The sequence below is a fragment of the Muscardinus avellanarius genome (genome assembly GCF_963383645.1).
Source record: "Muscardinus avellanarius genome assembly, chromosome: 12".
Taxonomy (NCBI): Eukaryota; Metazoa; Chordata; class Mammalia; order Rodentia; family Gliridae; genus Muscardinus; species Muscardinus avellanarius.
Window position 1 is genome coordinate 2763435 of NC_137798.1, and position 19828 is coordinate 2783262.

Here is a 19828-nt window from a genome sequence, read left to right on the forward strand (position 1 = left end):
TATGCAAATCTGGGTTTTGTTTTTGTTTTAATGTAGTCAGTGTGGGTATTTAAGTGCTTTTCAGTTTTGTTTGGGCTTTTTCTAGTTTGTTTTCATTATACATATTTTTAGTTAATACTTTAATTCTAATGTCAATATAATTAATCAAAAGTTTAAAAAACTGTAGTAGTATTTATTTTTTGCTAATCGGCCACATTCTTAATGGGTCAGTTATGCATCAGTTAAAGGTTATCTTTGGCAAATTACTTGGGCAACATAAAATCTTAATATTTATAATAACTTTATACTCTTATCGTATTATTATTATTATTATTATTATTATTATTATTATTATTATTATTATTATTTTGGTGGTACTGGGGTTCCTGGAAGCCCTTCTACCTCCGGGCTACACTCCCAGACCTATTTTATATTTTTGAAACAGGGTCTCTTACGCCAGCGCGCCTGGCTTCGAACCCGCGCGATCCTCCTGTCTCCGCCTCCCAAGCGCGGGGATTACAAGCGTGCGCCACTATGCCCGACTCGTTTTATTAATTTAAACTATCTTCTTTTGGATAGAAATGAGAATAGGATTACTGATAATACTCCTAAATTTTTCTTTACCCTAGGGGAGCCCAGTGGCAAAGGTTTATAATCTCAGTACTTGGGTCGGAGACTGAGGCAGGATGATTGTAAATTTGAGACCAGCCTCCGCATTTTAGCCAAACTTGCTTCAAAATAAAAAGGCTGAGCATGTAGATCGGAGGTAGCACATCCCTGGGTTCAACCCTCAGTATTAAAGAAAAAGGTGTCTTAACTATAGATTAGTTTTAAGATTATGTTTTTAATGGCTTCTAGCAATGGCCTTTAGGGTTGTCTTAACAGGACCACATCTTCTTGTATGAATAATGTACAAGAGCGGGTTTTACATACTGGGATGGTACCATAACCACATCAGCCGCAGGAGTACCTTTTCATTTACTATGTTAGCAGTTCCCTATTGGCCAGTAATAATTTGCCCCTTTGTAAAAATAGTGTAAGAATTCACCTGTTATTTTTGGAATGGTTGCTTATCATCTCTTTACATAGATGTGTAGTTGGTATTTATGGTTTGTTATGCCAATTATGAATACAGTAAACATTGAACTCTGCTTCCTTTGTGCCTATTAATACTAAAATACCGTAGGATACAGAATTAATACAGTAAAAACCACGGTGGGCTAAAATCAAAACACATTGTTCTGATACAGTTGAGGGGGGGCAGTGAAAAGTAGGGAGCAAAATTCAATAATTTAAAAATTTCTAGCACTTAAATTATTTTTATTTTTCAGGAATATAGATTCTATATGCATCACATAATTGGTAAAGTCTATATAGCTTCCAGTCTCGTGGTTGATGTGATTTGTGATAGAAAGCTGGTACTATTACTTAGTCAAGGCATACCACACATTGTCCTTAGTTTGATGAAATTACATAGTTTTTGCTGTGTTTTGTTTTTGGTGGTACTGGAGGTGGAGCCCAGGTCCTTTTCTACCTCCGGGCTGTACTCCCAGATCTGTTTTATACTTTATTTGGAAACAGGGTCTCACTAAGCTGCTGAGAGCCTCACTAAGTAGCTGAGGCTGGCTGATCCTCCTGTCTCAGCCTCCCCAGCGCGGGGATTACAAGCGTGTGCCGCCACGCCCGGCTCAAATTACATGTTTTTATTTTCCTTTCTCTGCTTAAATGTTGCATTTAGCCCACTAAGTCCCAGGTTTTCAGTCCTGTGAATATTTAAGCAAAACAACAAAGTTACGACATTTTCGGGGAAATGGATGGAAGTAAAGAATATCGTGCAGTGTGAGATTAGCGAGTCTGAGAAACTTAAGGGTCAATGTCTTGTCTCATATGTGGAAACTAGAGAGAAAATAGGAAACAAAGGGACTTCAGGTATTTAAGGGGATTGACCAGGAGAGGGGTGGAAGGGGTGGGAGGAGGGGGTTGAGGAGGGAAAACGAAGAACAAATAAACAGTTTTATTTTGCTGTGTCCGTGTATGGAAGTGTCACTCCTCCGTCACTGTTATGTACTGAGTGCGTCAGATCTGAGGAGACGCTCTCCAGGATTGTGTGCGTGCTCCTTTGTATGACTTTGACATCGCTATGATGTGTGAGCAGAATGCGCCAGGAAAGTGACACGCGTGCATCAGAATGAGGAGTCATGATCTATATGTTACACTAATTTGTACTATAGAATTATGTATTGTGTCTTTGCTAATAACTTACAATTATATGTTGTATTTAAGCTTTTATAGGTAGTTCACATCTGGGACAATGAAACGAAATGGGCTAAGTCGAACATGAAACAGCTTTCTAAAGGTGTCACTTTAATAGTAAAGATAATATATTTTGGACGTGGTGGTTATGAGGATGACGTAAATGTTGAGCGCTGCTGAATGTTTTTGGAGTCATATCCTAAATATTGTCTGTAAAGATGTCTGGTGATTGTGCCAGTGGCTGGATAGATCATTGGCCACTTTCTATCCCACTGCCTCGTCCTAAAGCCGTAATAGCTGCTACTCTAGAAGCCTTTTTCTAAAGGTTCTTTACTGCATTAAATATTCCACATATCAACAAAATGTTTTTTACCTCCTAATACCACTTTATAAGTAAAAGTTAATAACAAAATTGAGGTCTAGTTCATAATTAGTTAACAAGTTGTCTTTGTACCATTTAGTATAATATGTAAGCCGTATTTCATGACTTTTTGGTGGAACACACTCCTGTGTAGGCATTTGTATGAATCAAAGAGCTAGTTCATTATTATTTCCATTTCCTCAGTATATTTTAAAATGAGCTCATGCTTAAATTTTTCCATGAGTTTTGGGAGCCTCTAAAACATAGATACCACTTGAAACTAGTGGAAATTAGTGTAGATCATGTTGAAACTTTATTAATCTGAGAGAAAATAGCTGGGAAATATGAATATAAGAGGAGCTAATTAAGAATGCTTTCACATAGTAAAAAGGGATAGTGATAGTTTATGTGATAAAAATTATGCAGCCAGCTGGGTGCAGCGGCACGTGCCTGTAATTGGACGTGAGAATCGGAGTCAGGAGGGTCACAGGTCTGAAGCCAACTTCAACAACTTCAGCCCTCAGAAATTAGATGGGATTTAAAAAATAAAAATCGGGCTGAGGGTGTAGCTCAGAGGTAGTGTATCCCTGAGATCAGTCCTTAGTACTGCCAAAATTAAAGCAAAACAAAACCTATGGCACAGATTCTTTTTTATGCCACTTTCCCCCTATTAGCTGTACTGGGAATTGAACCCAGAGACACTCTACCACTGAGCTATATCCCACCCTTCTTAATTTCTTTGGGTTTTTCTTCTTCTTTTTTTTTTTTTTCTTTTTCTTTTCTTTTTCTTTTTTCTGGTACTGGGGATGGAACCCAGGGACATTCTACCTCTGGACTACACCCCCAGCCCTATTTTTTATTCTTTATTTTGAAACAGGCTCTCCTGAGTTGCAGAGGGCCTCACTAAGTAGCAGAGGCTGTCCTTGAACTGCAATCCTGTCTCAGCCTCTCAAATGCTTCTGATAAGGGATCTTGCTAGGTTACCCAGGCTGACCTCCAGCGTGTGATCCTCCTTCCTCAGCCTTTCAAGTAGCTGAGATCACAAGCGGGTGACACCATGCCCTGCTGTCCCCTCCCCCATGCACTTTAACAATTTCAGTTTACCATTATTTTCTATAATACTGCTTTTCCTACTGTTTGTGAATGAATATAGTAAAAATGATGTAGCAGTTTCTGGTGCCAGTACTGTACTTCTTGAATTAATCATGCATTTTATTGTTATTGAATAACAAATAGTAAGTCTATATACAATGCCTTCGCAAAAGACTGACTCGTAAAAGCCCTGGATGTATATGTTCATTCCTTTCTAATACATGAAGAGTCTTTAAAGTAAAGGTAGCAAAACAGTTGAGGCAGTTTTATTACATTGCTTTGAAACAGACAGTACTGAATCTTTGTCGCTTGCAAAGTGACTTGCAAAGTTCCTAAAAGTTTAGCATTTGGCTCTTGGGAGCCATTACGAAAAGGATCTGGCATACCAGTGCTTGTGTTGCACCTAGATTGCTCCTAAAGTCTGAAACAGGGGTTCCTAGTTCATGGTCTACAGCTGAGTATCCATGAGAGTGGATAAATCCTGACAGTTTATAGAAAACAACTTGCACACATGTGTATTTTTCTAAGGAAGAATATTTGTTGGCTATCCTGTATCATAAAGATTTGGGCGCTCTTTGAAGGCCAAATATAGCAACCTCTGCCCTCACCCAGCTTATAGATTAATGAGGGAGACAGTCATTAATCAGGTAATAACTGAAATTTGAAAAGCCTAAGTATATATGGTAAAGTCTGTAAAAGACCTTAGCAGACCTTATTCAGTCTGGGGATCAAGAGTGGCTTTCCTTAGAAGCTATGTGTGACTTGAGATCTTAAAGTGGGGGACATTTGTAAGGTGAGGATGAAGAAAGGATTTCAGACAGAGGGCATCCTCACAGTCACCAAAGGGTGGGAAAAGGACCATGGTAACTTGGACAGACAGTGCCTGGGACAGTGGGAGTGGGCATCGGAGTAGACCAAGACCGTCTCACGCAGGGCCCGGAATGCCATGGTCTCAATTGAAAGCTTTGAGGAGGCTGAAGACTTGAAATAAGGAGTGGTCTGATGAGATTCATACTTGTTATAAAAATCACCACTCCACCTGCAGAGTAGTAGAACTATGTGAAGGGATTTTGAGCAGGTGCATGGAAGAGGCATGGAAGAGCAGGTGCATGGAAGTAAAAATAATTGGAGATTGTCATGAGTACTGAAAAAAAATGAAGTCGATATTGTAGCTGAGTTTTATTTGGAGTTTTTTGTTTATTCTTGCCTTCTTACAGAATATTACTGAAACAATTAGGGTATATAATTTTAGTTTTTTATTAGATTAATTTAATTATATGGGTCGCTAATAGATACACTTTTGAATAGTAATAATGACAACTCATATTAAAAGAATATATGGGTGTCAAAAAAAACAAGGCTGAAGCCGGGCATGGTGGCACATGCTTGTAATCCCTGTGTTTGGGAGGCTGAGACAGGAGGGTCAAAGTTCTTGGAGAGCCTCAGCTACATAGTGAGGCCCTCTGCAACTTAGTGAGACCTTGTTTCAAAATAAAGAATAAAAAATAGGGCAGGGGGTGTAGCTTGGATGTAGAATGCCCCTGGGCTCCATCCCCAGGACCTTAAAAAAAAAAAAGCATCCGGACATAATATATGTACCCTCATAAAATAGTTCAGAAAAAATGAATGCATAGGCATATACATAGAATATTAAAAATAAATGTGAAAAATTTTAGTAAAGAGCAAATAGCAATTACTTATATTCTGGTTACTTTTCTATAAATTTGAAATCATTTCAAAATAAAATTGAAAAAGAGCACACAGCCCAAGCATGGTGGTGCATGCTTGTAATCCCAGTCCTGGGGAGGCTGAAACAGGAAGATCGCAGGTTCACCGCCAACAGCAGCTACTTGTGAGGCCCTCCGTAATCTAGTGAGACCCTGTTTAAAAATAAAAGAATAAAATAGGGCTGGGGGTATAGCTTGGAGGTCCCTGGGTTCAATCCTAGTAACACACACACACACACACACACACACACACACACACACACGGAAAAAAGCAAAGGCATGTTGTCCTGCGCGGTACATGAAGCTCTTTACCTGAATGCACATGCAGTTAAAGCGGCAGGGTTCAGTGGCACATGCCTCTTACCCCAGTACTTGGGAGGCTGAGACCGGAGAGTCTTGGTTTTTGAGAATAGCCTGGGCTGTGTAGTGAGGCTCTCAGCAACTTAGTCATATCGTTTCAAAAACAATAAACAGGGCTGGAGACATAGCTTGGAGGTGGAATGAATGCCCTTAAGTTCCATTCCTAGTAACCATACCCATGTGTGCACACACAACCATTCCATAGCATGAGGTATTTAGTATTGCTGGTCATTTTTAAGATGAGGAAAGTAAGGCCTTAAAATGTATTTATATATATTCTGAGAAAATGGCAAAGCAAGAGTTTTTAATCTGTTTATGACCATTAAATCCTTAAAATGTTAATGACTTCCTAAGAAATGTAACCAGTACCCCTGCCTCTTTCCTACAAATAATCACTGGCATATTCTGAGAATTTTTTATGCAGTGGGAATGTATATATTCTTTAAAATGGATTATAAAAAACATACTATATATAATTTATGGTCTTTGTTGAATGACTTTTTGAAGTATATTAAAAGTTCAATTCAGTGTGTGTGTGTGTGTGTGTGTGTGTGTGTGTGTGTGTAGCACTGGAGATTTGATGGGTCCAGCCCGTCAGCTGTGGGGCAGAGCAGGAAAATGAGTGCCAATGCCCCCAAACAAAACCACATGGAGCCGGGAGACGTGTCAAGCAGGATCTCGTTTATTTCTCTCAGGCAACCCAATTTAAAGCAAAAACACCACAAGGGGGGTTTCCAACAGGAAACTATCCTAACCTATCAAGCTAAAGGTCACCCTCGCATGTGTAAAGTACATAACTTGCAGCCAATCATTATCCAGTGCACGAGGGGTTCACGAGCACGGAAGCATTATTTGAGCCAATAAGGCTCAACATTACCAAGTTGGGCTAGCGGGGGCAAGGAGAGTAGCCACGCCCACCATATCCGCTCGGCGCTACGTTGCAGATTCATTCATCGGAAGTTCAGGCGGTTGTGCAGACCTGCGCTGGACGCTACATGTAGCTGATTCATCAGAAGTTCTGTCAGGTGGTTGTACAGACGCCAACGGGGATTGAGCCCAGTGATGTTCTACCTTTGAGCTACACCCCCGGCCTTATTTTATTTTTATTTGTAAATGGGGTCTAGCTAGGGTGCTGAGAGTCTAGCTGCTTGTTGAAGCTGCCCTCAAACCTGTGATCCTCTTGTCTCAGCCTCCCAAGTCCTGGGTGTACAAGTAGTGCACCACCACGCCTGACTCTAAAAATATTTAATATAAATAATTTTAAAGTTATAACTTTTCTCTCACTTTAATTTGTATCTAAGAGCTACATTGGATACATGTGGTATATGTATGTTAATTTTGACATTTGACTTTTGGCAGGTGGTTTTGGAATGCATGCTTAAAAAGGACCTCATTTATAATAAGGTCACACCAACGTTTCACCACTGGAAGATCGATGACAAAAAGTTTGGCCTTACATTTCAAAGTCCTGCCGATGCTAGGGCTTTCGACAGAGGCATTCGAAGAGCTATGGAGGATATTTCTCAAGGCAGGTTTCCTTGCTCGTTTCTCTGATATGATTACTCATTATGTATATGAAGTAGAGGTCATCTACTTAAAAGTTGGCCCAGCTTTCTGTTGTGTAGGGAGGCTTTGAAAGGTCACAACAGGTGAAGAAGAAATAACGGACCCTTGAGCTAGTTTGTATTCACTGAATCACAGTCTGTTCCAGTGGCTGGTATGACTTTGAAGAGCCTGTCAGTAGCCCTCAGATAATAAGAGTTTGAAGAAGAGGGGAGCAGTAAGAGAGCTGGTAAAATCCCAGTGAGGTATTCCACTTGTATATATTTATTATTTCAGTCACTCTCTTTCCTTGGTAAATAGGTAAAAAAAAACTCATAATATTTAAATATTTTAAATATTTTAAAAATAAATGTAGACACTAGTTACTCAGTGACAAAATTCTTTGGCTACTGGTTACCTTAGCTACTTTAAAAGATTAGAATTTGGCAAATAATCTTTAATATTATAATTCAGGAAAAGTAACTGCAAAATACTAGTCATTATATCTTTATTACAAGAATCCATAAATTCTGAAGAGAGAAAGCATCTCTTTAGTGAATGGAAATGTACCTGTAAAAGAGGAAAACAGTCACTTTTTTCTTTATCATTCTAACAAAGGGCAAAGTACAAATGACCAGAATTTGACCAAATTGGCAGACAGCTCAGAATAATCTCTAGTCAGTCTTCTGAGGTGTTGAAACGACTTAATCCAATAGTCATTAATACTAAAAATCTAAGGCAAAAATTCTATGTTTAATTAACTTTTATCTATTATTTTAGGATGCCCTACATCTAAAAATGAAGCTGAAGGAGAAGATGATTCACAAGTAAGTTGTTTTACTTGAAAGGAATTTGTAAATATAAAGGATGTAGAGGAAATTACTAGATTTAATAAACAGATAACTTGTAAATTACTTAAGAAAAGTTCAAAAACACTGTTTATCTGAGTTTTCCAGAGGAGTAGAACCAAGATGTATAGAGGGAGAGGTTTCCTTGTTTGTTTTTTTAGGGGTTGGCTTACAAGACTGTGGGGTAATAAGTTTGAAATCCATAGAGCAAGTGGGCAAGCGTGTGTGCTGGAGATTGGCAGAAGTTGATATCACAGTCTGGGGTTGGGTTTCCAGGCTGGCCTCCGGCTTCCCTCTCACCGCCTTCAGCTGTGTGTGAGGCTATCCACATGGAAGAGCACACTCTCCTCACTGTCCACAGATTTAAATGTTGCTCATATCTAAGAAACACTTGCACAACAGCATCTGGACTGCGTTTTGACCATATAACAGTGCACAAAAAATAGCCTAGCCAGATTAAAACACAAAATTAATATCACAGATATTCCATCCCCCATGGGAAAAAATAGGCATAGTTCTTATATAAAATAAAATCCACAGAAGAGGAATTGCAAATTTCTAGTACACATATGGATACCACTGCATTTTAACTGACTTGTAATCAGCAGGTAATATAACTTAAAGCAAATTAACAGTTTTTGTTTCCAACTGACAGAACTTTAGAAAAAATAAAAAATGTTACTGCAGCTGGGCGAGGTGGCGCGCGCTTGTAATCCCCACGCTTGGGAGGCTGAGGCAGGAGGATCGCACAGGTTGAAGCCAGCCTCAGCTACTTAGTGAGGCTCTCAACAACTTAGACCCTGTTTCCAAATAAAATATAAAATAGGTCTGGGAGTATAGCCCGGAGGTAGAAAGCCTCTGGGTTCCACCAAGGAAGGAAAGGAAGGGAAGGAAGGGAAGGAAGGGAAGGGAAGGGGAGGGGAGGGAGGGAAGGAGGGAGGGAGGGAGGGAGGAAGGAAGGAAGGAAGGAAGGAAGGGCCCCATTAATTAATGGGGATGCTCTGAGATTAATTGATATCCCCTGGAAAAGTGCATTTTGGTGAATTTTTTTCTAGAAAACTTTGTGACTGTGTATCTAGCTCTTCAACTTGCAGTGATGTATATCAAAGAAATAGAGATCTATAAAAATATTATACATGAATTTAGTTTTATGTGTGTATGTGCATATGTATTTAAGTTGTATTTGATAACAAAAATAAGCTGCTAGCTAAATAGCTAACAATAGGATGATGGGAATGATTGATTAAGATATCTGTTATGCAGCCTGAAAATTGTTTACAAATCTTTTGCAATATATTATATATATATATATATTTTTTTTTTTTTTTTTTTTGATGGTACTGGGGGTGGAACCCAGAGGCTTTCTACCTCCAGGCTATACTCTCAGACCTTTTTTATATTTTATTTGGAAACAGGGTCTCACTAGGTTGCTGAGAGCGTCACTAAGTAGCTGAGGCTGGCTTCGAACCTGTGCGATCCTCCTGTCTCAGCCTCCCAAGCGCGGGGAGTACAAGCGTGCACCACCATGCCCGGCTCTTTTACAATATATTAACAGTAAAATCACAAAAATAGGCATTTTGTTATTCGTCCAAAATGTACTGTGGGATTCTGAGCAATATGGCTTTCTCTTTAGTATTTTTATAATAGTAAAAGAAGCAATATATATAATTACTGTCTTCTACAATGTATGTGTTTGGCGCCTTTGTCGAAAGTCAATTGGCTGTAAGTAATGGCTTTGTTTCTGTATCTTCTCTTCTGTTCCATTGGACTGTATGTCTGTTTTTGTGCCTGTACCATGCTGTTTTTGTTACTATGGCTCTGTAATATTTCAAAATCAGGAATATGATACTTCCTTTATATTTCTTATTACTGAAAATTGCTTTGCTTTTCTGGTCTTTTATTCTTCTGTATGAGATTTATGACTGGCTTTTCTAGGTCTGTGAAGAACGACAATGGTATTTTGATAGAGATTGCATGACTGTAGATCACTTTTGGTAGAATGGCCATTTGATAATATTCTGACTATTCAAGAGCAAGGCAGATCTTTCCATCTTCTAAGATCTTCTTATATATCTTTCTTTAAAGTTTTATAATTTTCTTTTTTTTAATTTTTTTATTAGTGCACTGTATTCACACATCATAATGGGATAAAAACTTGTGTAGACATACATGCACACATCGCCCAGTTAACCCCTACCCAATGTAATTATTATTTTTCAACAATATTTAGTGAAAAGATTATTATTTCCTTCACCAAATGTTCTTGGATACTTTGTCAAAAATAACTTGACCATATATGAAAGAATTTATTTCTAGGCTTTTTATTTTACTCCACTGGTTTATATATCTGCCTTTATAGCAGTACTACGCTGTTTCAATTATTGTAGCTCTATAAGGTTTGAAATCAGAAAATGTACATCTTCTAGCTTTGTTCTTTTTCAAGATTGATTTGGGTATTTAGAATTCAAATTTCATGTTAGGATAGATTTTTTTTCTGAAAAAAAAAAATGTACGATAGTTTTTCCTTAAAAAAATATCCTCTGGTAAGAAAGAAAGCAAAAAGAAATACTGAAATGTTATCTCTAAGTGATCAAAAGTTTGATATCAGACAAATGAATCTGTTATATGAGATTACCATTGTTAATTTTGGATAAATTGCTATAATATTAGATGTCAACCACTAAGCCAAGCATGGGAAGGAGGGAAGGGGAGGGAATAGAATGGGGGTTGGGTAGGGGCTAACTGGGCGATGTAGGATTATGTCATCTGCTAATGGAGATAATTTTAGTTCTTCTTTTCCTAATTTGAATTTTTTTGATATCTTTCACTTTCACTTGTTTTATTGTTCTGGCTACAAGGACTCTGTTAAAAAGGAGTGGTGATTCCGGGGGTGGTGGTGCACACTTGTAATCCCAGCACTTGGGAGTCTGAGACAGGAGGATCGCACAGGTTCGAAGCCAGCCTCAGCTACTGAGTGAGGCTTTCAGCAACTTAGTGAGACCTATTTCCAAATAAAGTATAAAATAGGTCTGTGAGTATAACCCGGAGGTAGAAAAGCCCCTGGTTTCCACCCCCAGTACCACAAAAGAAAAGAAAAGGAAAGGAGTAGTGATAGAGGGCAGACTTGTCTTGTTCCTAATAGTAAAGGGAATTCCCAGTTTTTGCCCATTCAGTATGATGTTGGCTTTGGATTTATTGTATGTTTCCTTAAGGATGTTGAGGTAAGTTCCTTCAGATTTTCTGCAGTACTTATTTGTGTGGTACTGGGGATGGAACCCAAGGGCATTCTACCTCCAAGCTACACCCCCAGCCCTATTTTTTATCCTTTCTTTTTGAAACAGGGCCTCACTAAGTAGCTGAGGCTGTCTGCAAACCACGACCCTCCAGTCTCAGCCCCCTGAATGCTGGAATTATAAGCGTGCACCACCACGCCTGGCTTTTCTTCTTTATTTTGAAACAAGGTCTCACTGAGTTACAGAGGGCCTCAGTAAGTATCTGAGGCTGGTCAGGAACCTGGATCCCCCTGTGTCAGCCTCGCTTCTCCAGTACTTTTAACATGAATAAGTGTTTGATTTTGTCAAAAGCTTTTTCAGCATATATTGAGATGATTGTGATTTTTGTCTTCAGTTCTATGTAGGTGGTGAATGACATGCATTGATTTGTGTATGTTGAGCCAGATTTTTCTCATGTTGGGTAGGTTGGCTTAGGGCATATCAATCTTGTTAATCTTTTCAAAGAACCAGGTTTTTGTTTTATATTTTTTGTTTGTTTGTTCTCTATTTCATTGATTTCTGCTCTGATTTAATGATATCCTGCCTTCTACTGACTTTTTGAGACTAGTCTGCTCCTGCTTTTCTAGGTACTTGAGGTGTGTGATTACGTTGTTTTTGGTGACTTTCTGTTTTTCTTATGTGGGTACTCAGTGCTATAAATTTTCCTCTTAAAACCGCCTTTAAAGTATCTTATAGATTTTGGTTTATCATGTCTATTTTGGTTTAATTTTACAATCTTTTTATTTCTTCCCTTATTCTCTGATTCAGTCCTCATTCAAGAGTGTATCATTAATATGGTCCCCCCCCCTTTTTTTGAGAAGGTTCCATGAGCTGCTGAGAACGTGTATTCAACTGTTGTTGGTTGGAATATTCTGTATATGTCTATTAGGCCCATTTGCCTTCTAGTGTTCTTTAGATCTGAAGATTCTACTGATTTTTTGCCTGGAAAATTGATCTGATAGGATGAAGGTGTATTGATGTCTCCTAATAATATTGTTTTTGGTCTATTTGAGACCTAATGTTTGAAAGAGTTTGTTTTATAAAAGTAGGTGTACCTACATTTGGGCCATAAATGTTTACTATCATTACGTCTTCTTGTTGGATTATTCCTTTAATTAATAGGTGATTGAATAGTAAGAGATTGCTTTATCTCTTCTGATGCTTGAGCCTGAAGTCTGCTTTATCAGATATGAGCATTGCTATATCTGCTTGTTTTCAGTCTACATTTGAATGGTGTATATTTTTCCATGCTTTCACATTTAGCCTAGCCTATGATATCTTTTCCTTGTTCCAAGCTTGATGGCCCAGGGAGACCACCACCGATCTGCTGGTGGTGATCACATGGAGCTGTCAGTCACGGCATGCAGTCACGGCATGTGCATACTCTGCTGGTAGAGAGGGTGTTGAATTCTCAGCCTATGGTTATGATCACATGAACCCCTGCTGGCCTCCCTGCTTTCAGGGATCATGCTCTGATATGGAGGGATTATACTGTTTTGAGCCTGGGGCTTGGGTGTCTCAGTTATTTAGCACCAGGAATGCTGCTGCTGCTCTGCGTGGCTACAGTGATGTAAGACCCTCTTGGTCTCTGGCTTTGGTGCATATAGTGCCCAAACCCTGCTGGGCATGAGTTTTAACCTTCCAAGCCTGAAACTGGTGGGTTGGGTTATTTCACCCCACAGACAGCACGGCTGGAGGTCCCGTGGTGATTGCTGGAGGCTCTGCTTCAGTAGCGTCGCAAACTTGCTCTAGGGCTCTCCCGCCAGGCTGTCCCTAGGGGCTGTCTGCCAAATCACGTTTCTGCTGTGTCCAGCATTAATCCACTCCACCTCCATGGGGAGGGGATTATTTGCAAGCTCGCAGGTGCCCTGGGTCTGTTCGTTGCCACCTAGGCCCCGTGGCCGTGCAGGACGGGCTCCGATTGGAAATGTTTGCCGCTTGAGGCCCTGCAGGCCGAGATGAATTCAGCCGCAGCCACAGGATTTCGCTGCACACCCCGGCTGGGCAGTCTGGGGATGAGTTAGAGGCACTGAGCATGAAGAGAAGATCGAAATGTGGTCACTGGCTCAACAAGAGTTTGCTGCTTCAGGAGTTGGTCTCTGAGCCGCTGGCTGGCAGCTGCTAACTGCTCACCACATCGGTGCCACCGCCACTCTCCACGCACCAGATGAGTCGTGTGCGGCTCTTTGCAGTTCTCTGCTCTCTCTGCTTTTTCTACTGTGTTCCGACTGTTGTTCTTCTGAGTTTGGGCTGCTTTTCTTCTCTTGCTACGAAGCAATATCCCCGTTAGTTGAGACTTGGAGTGCCTGAAACACACTGTCTCCCTCTGTTCCGCCGTCCTTAATCTATACAGCAACGTTTAAAGGAGAAAAGAAAAACCAAACACTGGTCTGTGCCTCTGGTCTCGGCTACTTGGGAGGCAGGAGAATTGGAGTTTTAGGAAAGCCTACACAGCAAGACCAGGCCTTGTCTTTAAAACAGCAAAAAGACATGCTCCTGTCCGCGGTGTCTTCGTAGGCCGGCTCCCTACCTTGTCCTGGCTGGCTTTGAGATCTTCTGGCCTCACCCTGTCTGGTAGCAGTGTTTAAAAGCATGTGCCACTGTGCCCTAGTACCACCCAAAAAAGGGAAAGAAAGGTGTGTGTGTGTGTGTGTGTGTGTGTGTGTGTGTGTGTCCCTTTAAGAAGCTTTCTACATTCTTAAATCACACATTTACTTCTGAGGTCTATGTGAATATAATGTGATCTGCATTGTTAATGTTTTGTAGCATTTAGGGTTCTTAATGTGTACCAGGCACAGATATTTTTAAGTTCTAATGAAAAAAATAGATTTTCTTCTTTCTTAGGCTATTCTAAATTGTTGTTGTTGTTCTGGCAGCTATAACAAAATGCGTAGACCGGGCAGCTTATGCCCTACAGAAATTCATTCCTCAAGGTTTTAGAATTTTTGGAAAAGCTATGAACGGGATGCTAGTAGATTCAGTGTCTGCCAAGGGCCCGCATCTGTGTTTATAAGTGGCACTTTTGCTATGTCCTTACACATGATGAAAAGTGTAAGACCGCTTTCTGAGGCATCTTTTTTTTTTCTTTCTTTCTTTGTGGCATTGGGATTGAACCCATGGGTACTGTACCTCTGAGCCACCCCCACCCCCCTTTCATGGTCCTGGTGATGGAACCCAGGGGCTTTCTAACTCCAGGATACACTCCCAGGCCTATTTTATACTTTATTTGGAAACAGGGTCTCACTAAGTTGCTGAGAGCCTCACTCAGTAGCTGAGGCTGGCTTTGAACCTACGCGACCCTACTGTCTCAGCCTCCCAAGTGCTGGGACTACAAGTGTTGCGCCACCACGCCTGGCTTGCCTTCCCCTTTTTTAAAGACAGTGAACCTGCAATCCTCCTGTCTCGGCCTCCCAAGTGCTTATTTACGGACACTAGTTCATGAGGGATTGCCCTCCTAACCCAGTCACCTCCAGGTGGGCCCACATCCTAATATTAGTGTATTTTTAAATTTTTAAATGAATATATTTTATTATTAGAAACTCTTAAGCATCCCAAAACATATGAGTTCAGAAATAATCTCTGCTTTAAATTTTAGAACTAGCTAAAATAGTATAAATGGCTTAAAAGTTTTTGATACATTTTTATAAAATTTGCTTTCCAGAAATAGTTGTTACAGATTTTACTTCTGTGTGTGCATAATTAGCAATGAAGGAGACTGCCCATTTTCCTTATCACTGCTTATTTTTAGTGTTGCCAATTTAATATACATCTAAGTTTTTGACTTGCTGAAAAAGATATTAATAGTAGGAAAATCCGTTTTTCTAATTTAGAACTCCCTAAAATGTTAATAAAATGATCACAATTCAATAAGTACTTTGTATAGTTCTTTAAAAAAGAAAAATAAATTAGCCAGTATCGTGGCCCATGCTTGTAATCCCAGTACTTGGAAGCCTGGGACAGGATTGCAAGTTCACAACCAGCCTCAGCAACTTGTGATGCCCTCCACAACTTAGTGAGACCTTGTTTCAGAATTAAAAATAGGGATTGGAGTAGAATGTCCCTGGGTTCAACCCTAGTACTATACACAAAGAAAGAAAAGAAAAGAAAAGGAAAGGAAAGAAGGAAGGAAGGAAGGAAGGAAGGAAGGAAAGAAAGAAAGAAAGAAAGAAAGAAAGAAAGAAAGAAAGAAAGAAAGAAATTGTGTCTTAATGTAACTGTGCCTTTGGCAGATTCTGTACCTAATTTATAATGAAAAAAAATGGTGATTCAGATAAGTTAATTGCTTCTGTTTTATGATGCCCCAGTTGAATGGGACAAAATTCTAAAGCCCTTTTCTTAGCCTTTTTGGTTTTTCAGGTGGTTTTTTTTGGGGGGGTGGTACTGGGGTTTCTGGAAGTCCTTCTACCTCCAGGTTACACTCTCAACCTATTTTCTCTTTTTATTTGGAAACAGGGTCTCTTAAGCCAGCGCAGCTGGCTTCGAACCTGCGGGATCCTCTGGCTCCACCTCCCAAGTGCAGGGATGACAAGCGTGCCCACCACGCCCGGCTTTCAGTGTTTTTTTCTCTGAAGTTTATTTATAATTTCTGACAATTAGTCTATAAATCTTTTAAATATCTCTAAAACAAGAAGAGTGCATTTCTTGAGTTGTGGAATTTGAAGAAATGTTTGCTAGATACCCTTGTTTAGCCAACTTCTTTTCAGTAATTTAGCATTAACTGTTACAACATATTGCAACAACTGTCAGGAAGATTAAAATAATAAATAACTTTTTAAGTAATAAAACTAATAAATATTAGTTTTACGTGGCTACATATAATATTAGTATAAAATATTAAATATATATTATATATTATATAAAATATTAGTTTTAAGTGGTTATATAACTAGTTTTAAGTAATAAAACTAATAAATATTAGTTTTAAGTGACAGTAGACTCTCACATATATATATTTTTTTAAGTTTTGTTACTTATTTCCTGGTAGAGTAAGAGCTTTTAGTTTTCACAGCATTTTTACTTATTATCTTACTAGGTCTTATGATAGTGCAGTGTCACAAAACAGTGTAGATATTATGATTTTGTAGTTGAGAAACTCAAGTGCCAAAAAGTATAAATGGCACAAGTCTACTAGAGCTCACATTTGTACATTTAGAATTTCCTGGGAGTGTAGCTTTGTGGTAAACTGCTTGCCTCACATGTGTGAGACCTTGGATTCAATCTTCACACCACCAAAAAATAATAATACAATATCCTAGTCATTTTATGAGCTTTATTGCTTAATTTTAGGAGTAGCACCAACAAAAATTTTAACCTTTTCATATTATAAATAAGCTTATGAAAGTTTAAACCTCTAAAATTCCTAGCCCATATACTCTGAATTATTTTAGAATGAGTATTTCAGCCATTTTTATTTAGCTATCACTGTTTTTTCTGAAATAGTACAACAGTAGAGAAATAGAAGCTGGTTATCTTGTTTAAAAACTAAATGAAACAAAAATTTCCCAGGACTTTTTATCTTATGCTGTGCTAAAATATTTATTATTTAACATTCATTTCATAGAAATTACTGCTTATGACATTTTGAAGGTCTGTAGTGTGATGGCCATTGACTGAGTATACCCCTTGCATAAGTGTCTTATCCTGGTTTATCTTCCAAGTAATTGGCAAATTCAGTCTAAGTTTTTTTACTTAAGGAGATTATGCACTGCTGCTGTCTTCTTTCTGTTGACTGTATCATAAGACACTGATTTCATATTTTCATCTTTCTAATAATGTCTATCATTTTCTCTGTATTTATATGACTTTTGTTATAATTAAGGGCTTTTTTGTCTTTAGAATTAGACATCTCTTCAGCCAGGCGTGGTGGCGCATGTTTGTAATCCCAGTACTTAGGAGGCTGAGACAAGGGTATCGCAGGTTCAAAGCCAGCCTCAGTAGCTTAGTGAGGCTCTCAACAACTTAGTGAGACCCTGTTTCCAAAAAAAAAGTATAAAAATATGTCTGGAGGTGTAGCCCCGGGGTAGAAGGCTCCTGGGTTCCATCTCCAGTACCACAAAATAAACATAAAAAGAACTAGACATCTCTTCAACATAGCATAGTAACCTAATTCTTTGTAAGTTCTTTCTAATAACAAAGCCTATTTTGCTCATAAAGCTGATTTCCCCCCTAAATTTCCTATCTTACTTTATTTTGGTACTTTTATTTTATTTTGGGCCTCCCACCTCTGAAATACATCCCCAGCCCTGTTTTACTTTTTACTTTGAGATGGCTTCTTTTTAACTGAGGGTCTCACTAAATGCCAAGACTGTTCTCGAACATGGGATCCTCCTGTCTCAGCCTCCCAGGTACTGGGATTGCAGGCGTGTGCCTCCACATTTGGCTCTGTTATTTTATTTTGACATTTTTTTTATGTCTTTTGAGTTTTGGGGATTGCCATTCATTGTGATAGTGGTGTTATATTCTTAATAATTTGCTAAGTACTTTTATAGTTAAAGTGTGTTATTTTTTTGAGTTTTCTTCTGTTTTGTTTTCTGGCAACTAATGAATTAAGGGCTGTTCCCATTAGGCAACTGAAGAGGATACTTCCAGTTCTTTAGTGAAAGATCACCTTTTCCATCAAGAGACAGTTGTTACCAGTGACCCTTATAGAAGCTCAGCTATGAGGCCATCTCCCTTTGAAGATCTGAATGCCAGAAGAGTCTACTTGCAAAGCCAGGCCAGTCAGGTAAGAAGATAAGTATTTTTTAGCATGTATTGCATATATTTAGAAATTAAATGTGTTCGAGAAGGACATTAAGACCATCTGCCCTTTCCTGGTTAAAATTAGTAGCAACAAAGAAGGCAAGAAAACCCGGAGAATATATTTACAGTGACTCTTAATCTGTAGTGTGCCAACAACCAGCCATTCCCAGAACTATTGATTTACTCCACCCTTTTCAGAAAAAAAAATTTACTTAGCTCTTCCCTGGAAATCTACCTTTTAAAGAAGGTGAGTAAACACAAAGATGCAGTAAATTAGTCATCTTTTATGTATTTCTATTTTATTCTAGCACTCCCCAGAGGGTAGCACCACTCACTGCGGGTACCTGTGCATCAGGTCAGAGTTATTATTTTTAAAATGTCCTCAGCAAACATATTTTGGCAAATACACTGATACATTTTTAAAATTTTCTATAACTTACCTCAAAAACTGGGAATGTATGCCATATAGAACCTTCTAATGGCTTCAGCTGACCATTGGAGCCAAGAGTAAAACATTGGTTATAGAACAGCCTGTGTTGTGTTGCACACAAGTGTTACAAATCTATCAGATTATTCTTGACCTTAATTCTTTTAGTAATATAAACAAATATTGTTGTTAAAAAGGCATTTGAAACTATTACTTTGTGTGAAGTTAAACCATAACCACTATCCATCTGCAAAATTGAAGATCAGTTGTGGTTTTTTAAATGTTTTTTAAGCGTCCTTTCTTCTTGATAGGTGATAAGATAAACAGTTGACCCTTGGACAACCACAAAATAAAACTTCCATGTATAACTGTATTGTTATTTTGTTATTGTTTTGAGGCAAGTTCTAGTGTTGCCCAGGCTGGTCTTGAACTAGACTGAAGTGGTCCTCCTGTCAGACTACCCACTGGGGCTATAGGCATATGTCCTTGTGCCTGGCTAAATATTTTAAGACCTTTATTAGCAGGTGCTAATGTTGACTTTTAAAATCAAGCTTTTATTACAAATTAAAGATGAAGTTCATAAAAATCTCAACCAGATATGAAGCAATTAAAACCCTTATAAAGGTATGTATTTAGCAAAACAGATTTATCATTACCAAAAAAGGACATTTTTAGGTAGCAGTCGTGACACCTGAGTTGCACAGACAGTGCACATGGTTCTGGTTATGTGGCCAGTGAGCAAGAAGCAAGCACTTGAGCCTTAGGGCTCCAGTGTTTTTCATACTCATTTCTCGTTGAATGATCAGGTAGTGGTAGAGACAGTAAGTGATGGTTACTTAGCCCTTAGCCCTGTCCTACTTAGCCTTGGGAACCAACACGTTCTTCACTCCTAAAGCTAGAGTCGTCTGCTTTTTGTCTCTGCCATCTTGTGGTTTAAGGTTTTCTGGGTAGCTGAATTGGTCATTTAAGTTGTGACAAGGGTTATTGCCTTATTGGAATACCACCAACTGGATAGCTTATGAATAATGACTCCTCATACTTCCAAAAGATGGGGACTCCATTATCAAAGCACCAGCATAAAAAGAAGGCCTTCTTGCTCTCACCCCAGGGCAGGTGGCAAGAAGGTGAGAGGGCAAGAGAAAGGAGCCAGACTCACCCTTAAATCAGGAGCCCTCCTGAGATCAAAACATTTGTCCACTCCTAGAGGCAGAGCCCTTATGGCCTGA

General features: G+C 39.0%; 1 protein-coding gene across 1 annotated transcript in view; it reads left to right on the forward strand.

Moving 5' to 3' along the window:
- Positions 1-19828, forward strand: part of SPRED1 (sprouty related EVH1 domain containing 1) — a gene marked incomplete at both ends in the record, with an annotated part of 70224 nt that overhangs the window by 39756 nt on the left and 10640 nt on the right. Inside the window, 3 exons of the mRNA XM_080707579.1 lie at positions 7132-7300; positions 8095-8141; positions 18000-18158. Coding sequence (XP_080563705.1) covers positions 7132-7300; positions 8095-8141; positions 18000-18158 — 375 coding nt within the window. The remainder of the gene's footprint in view (positions 1-7131; positions 7301-8094; positions 8142-17999; positions 18159-19828) is intronic.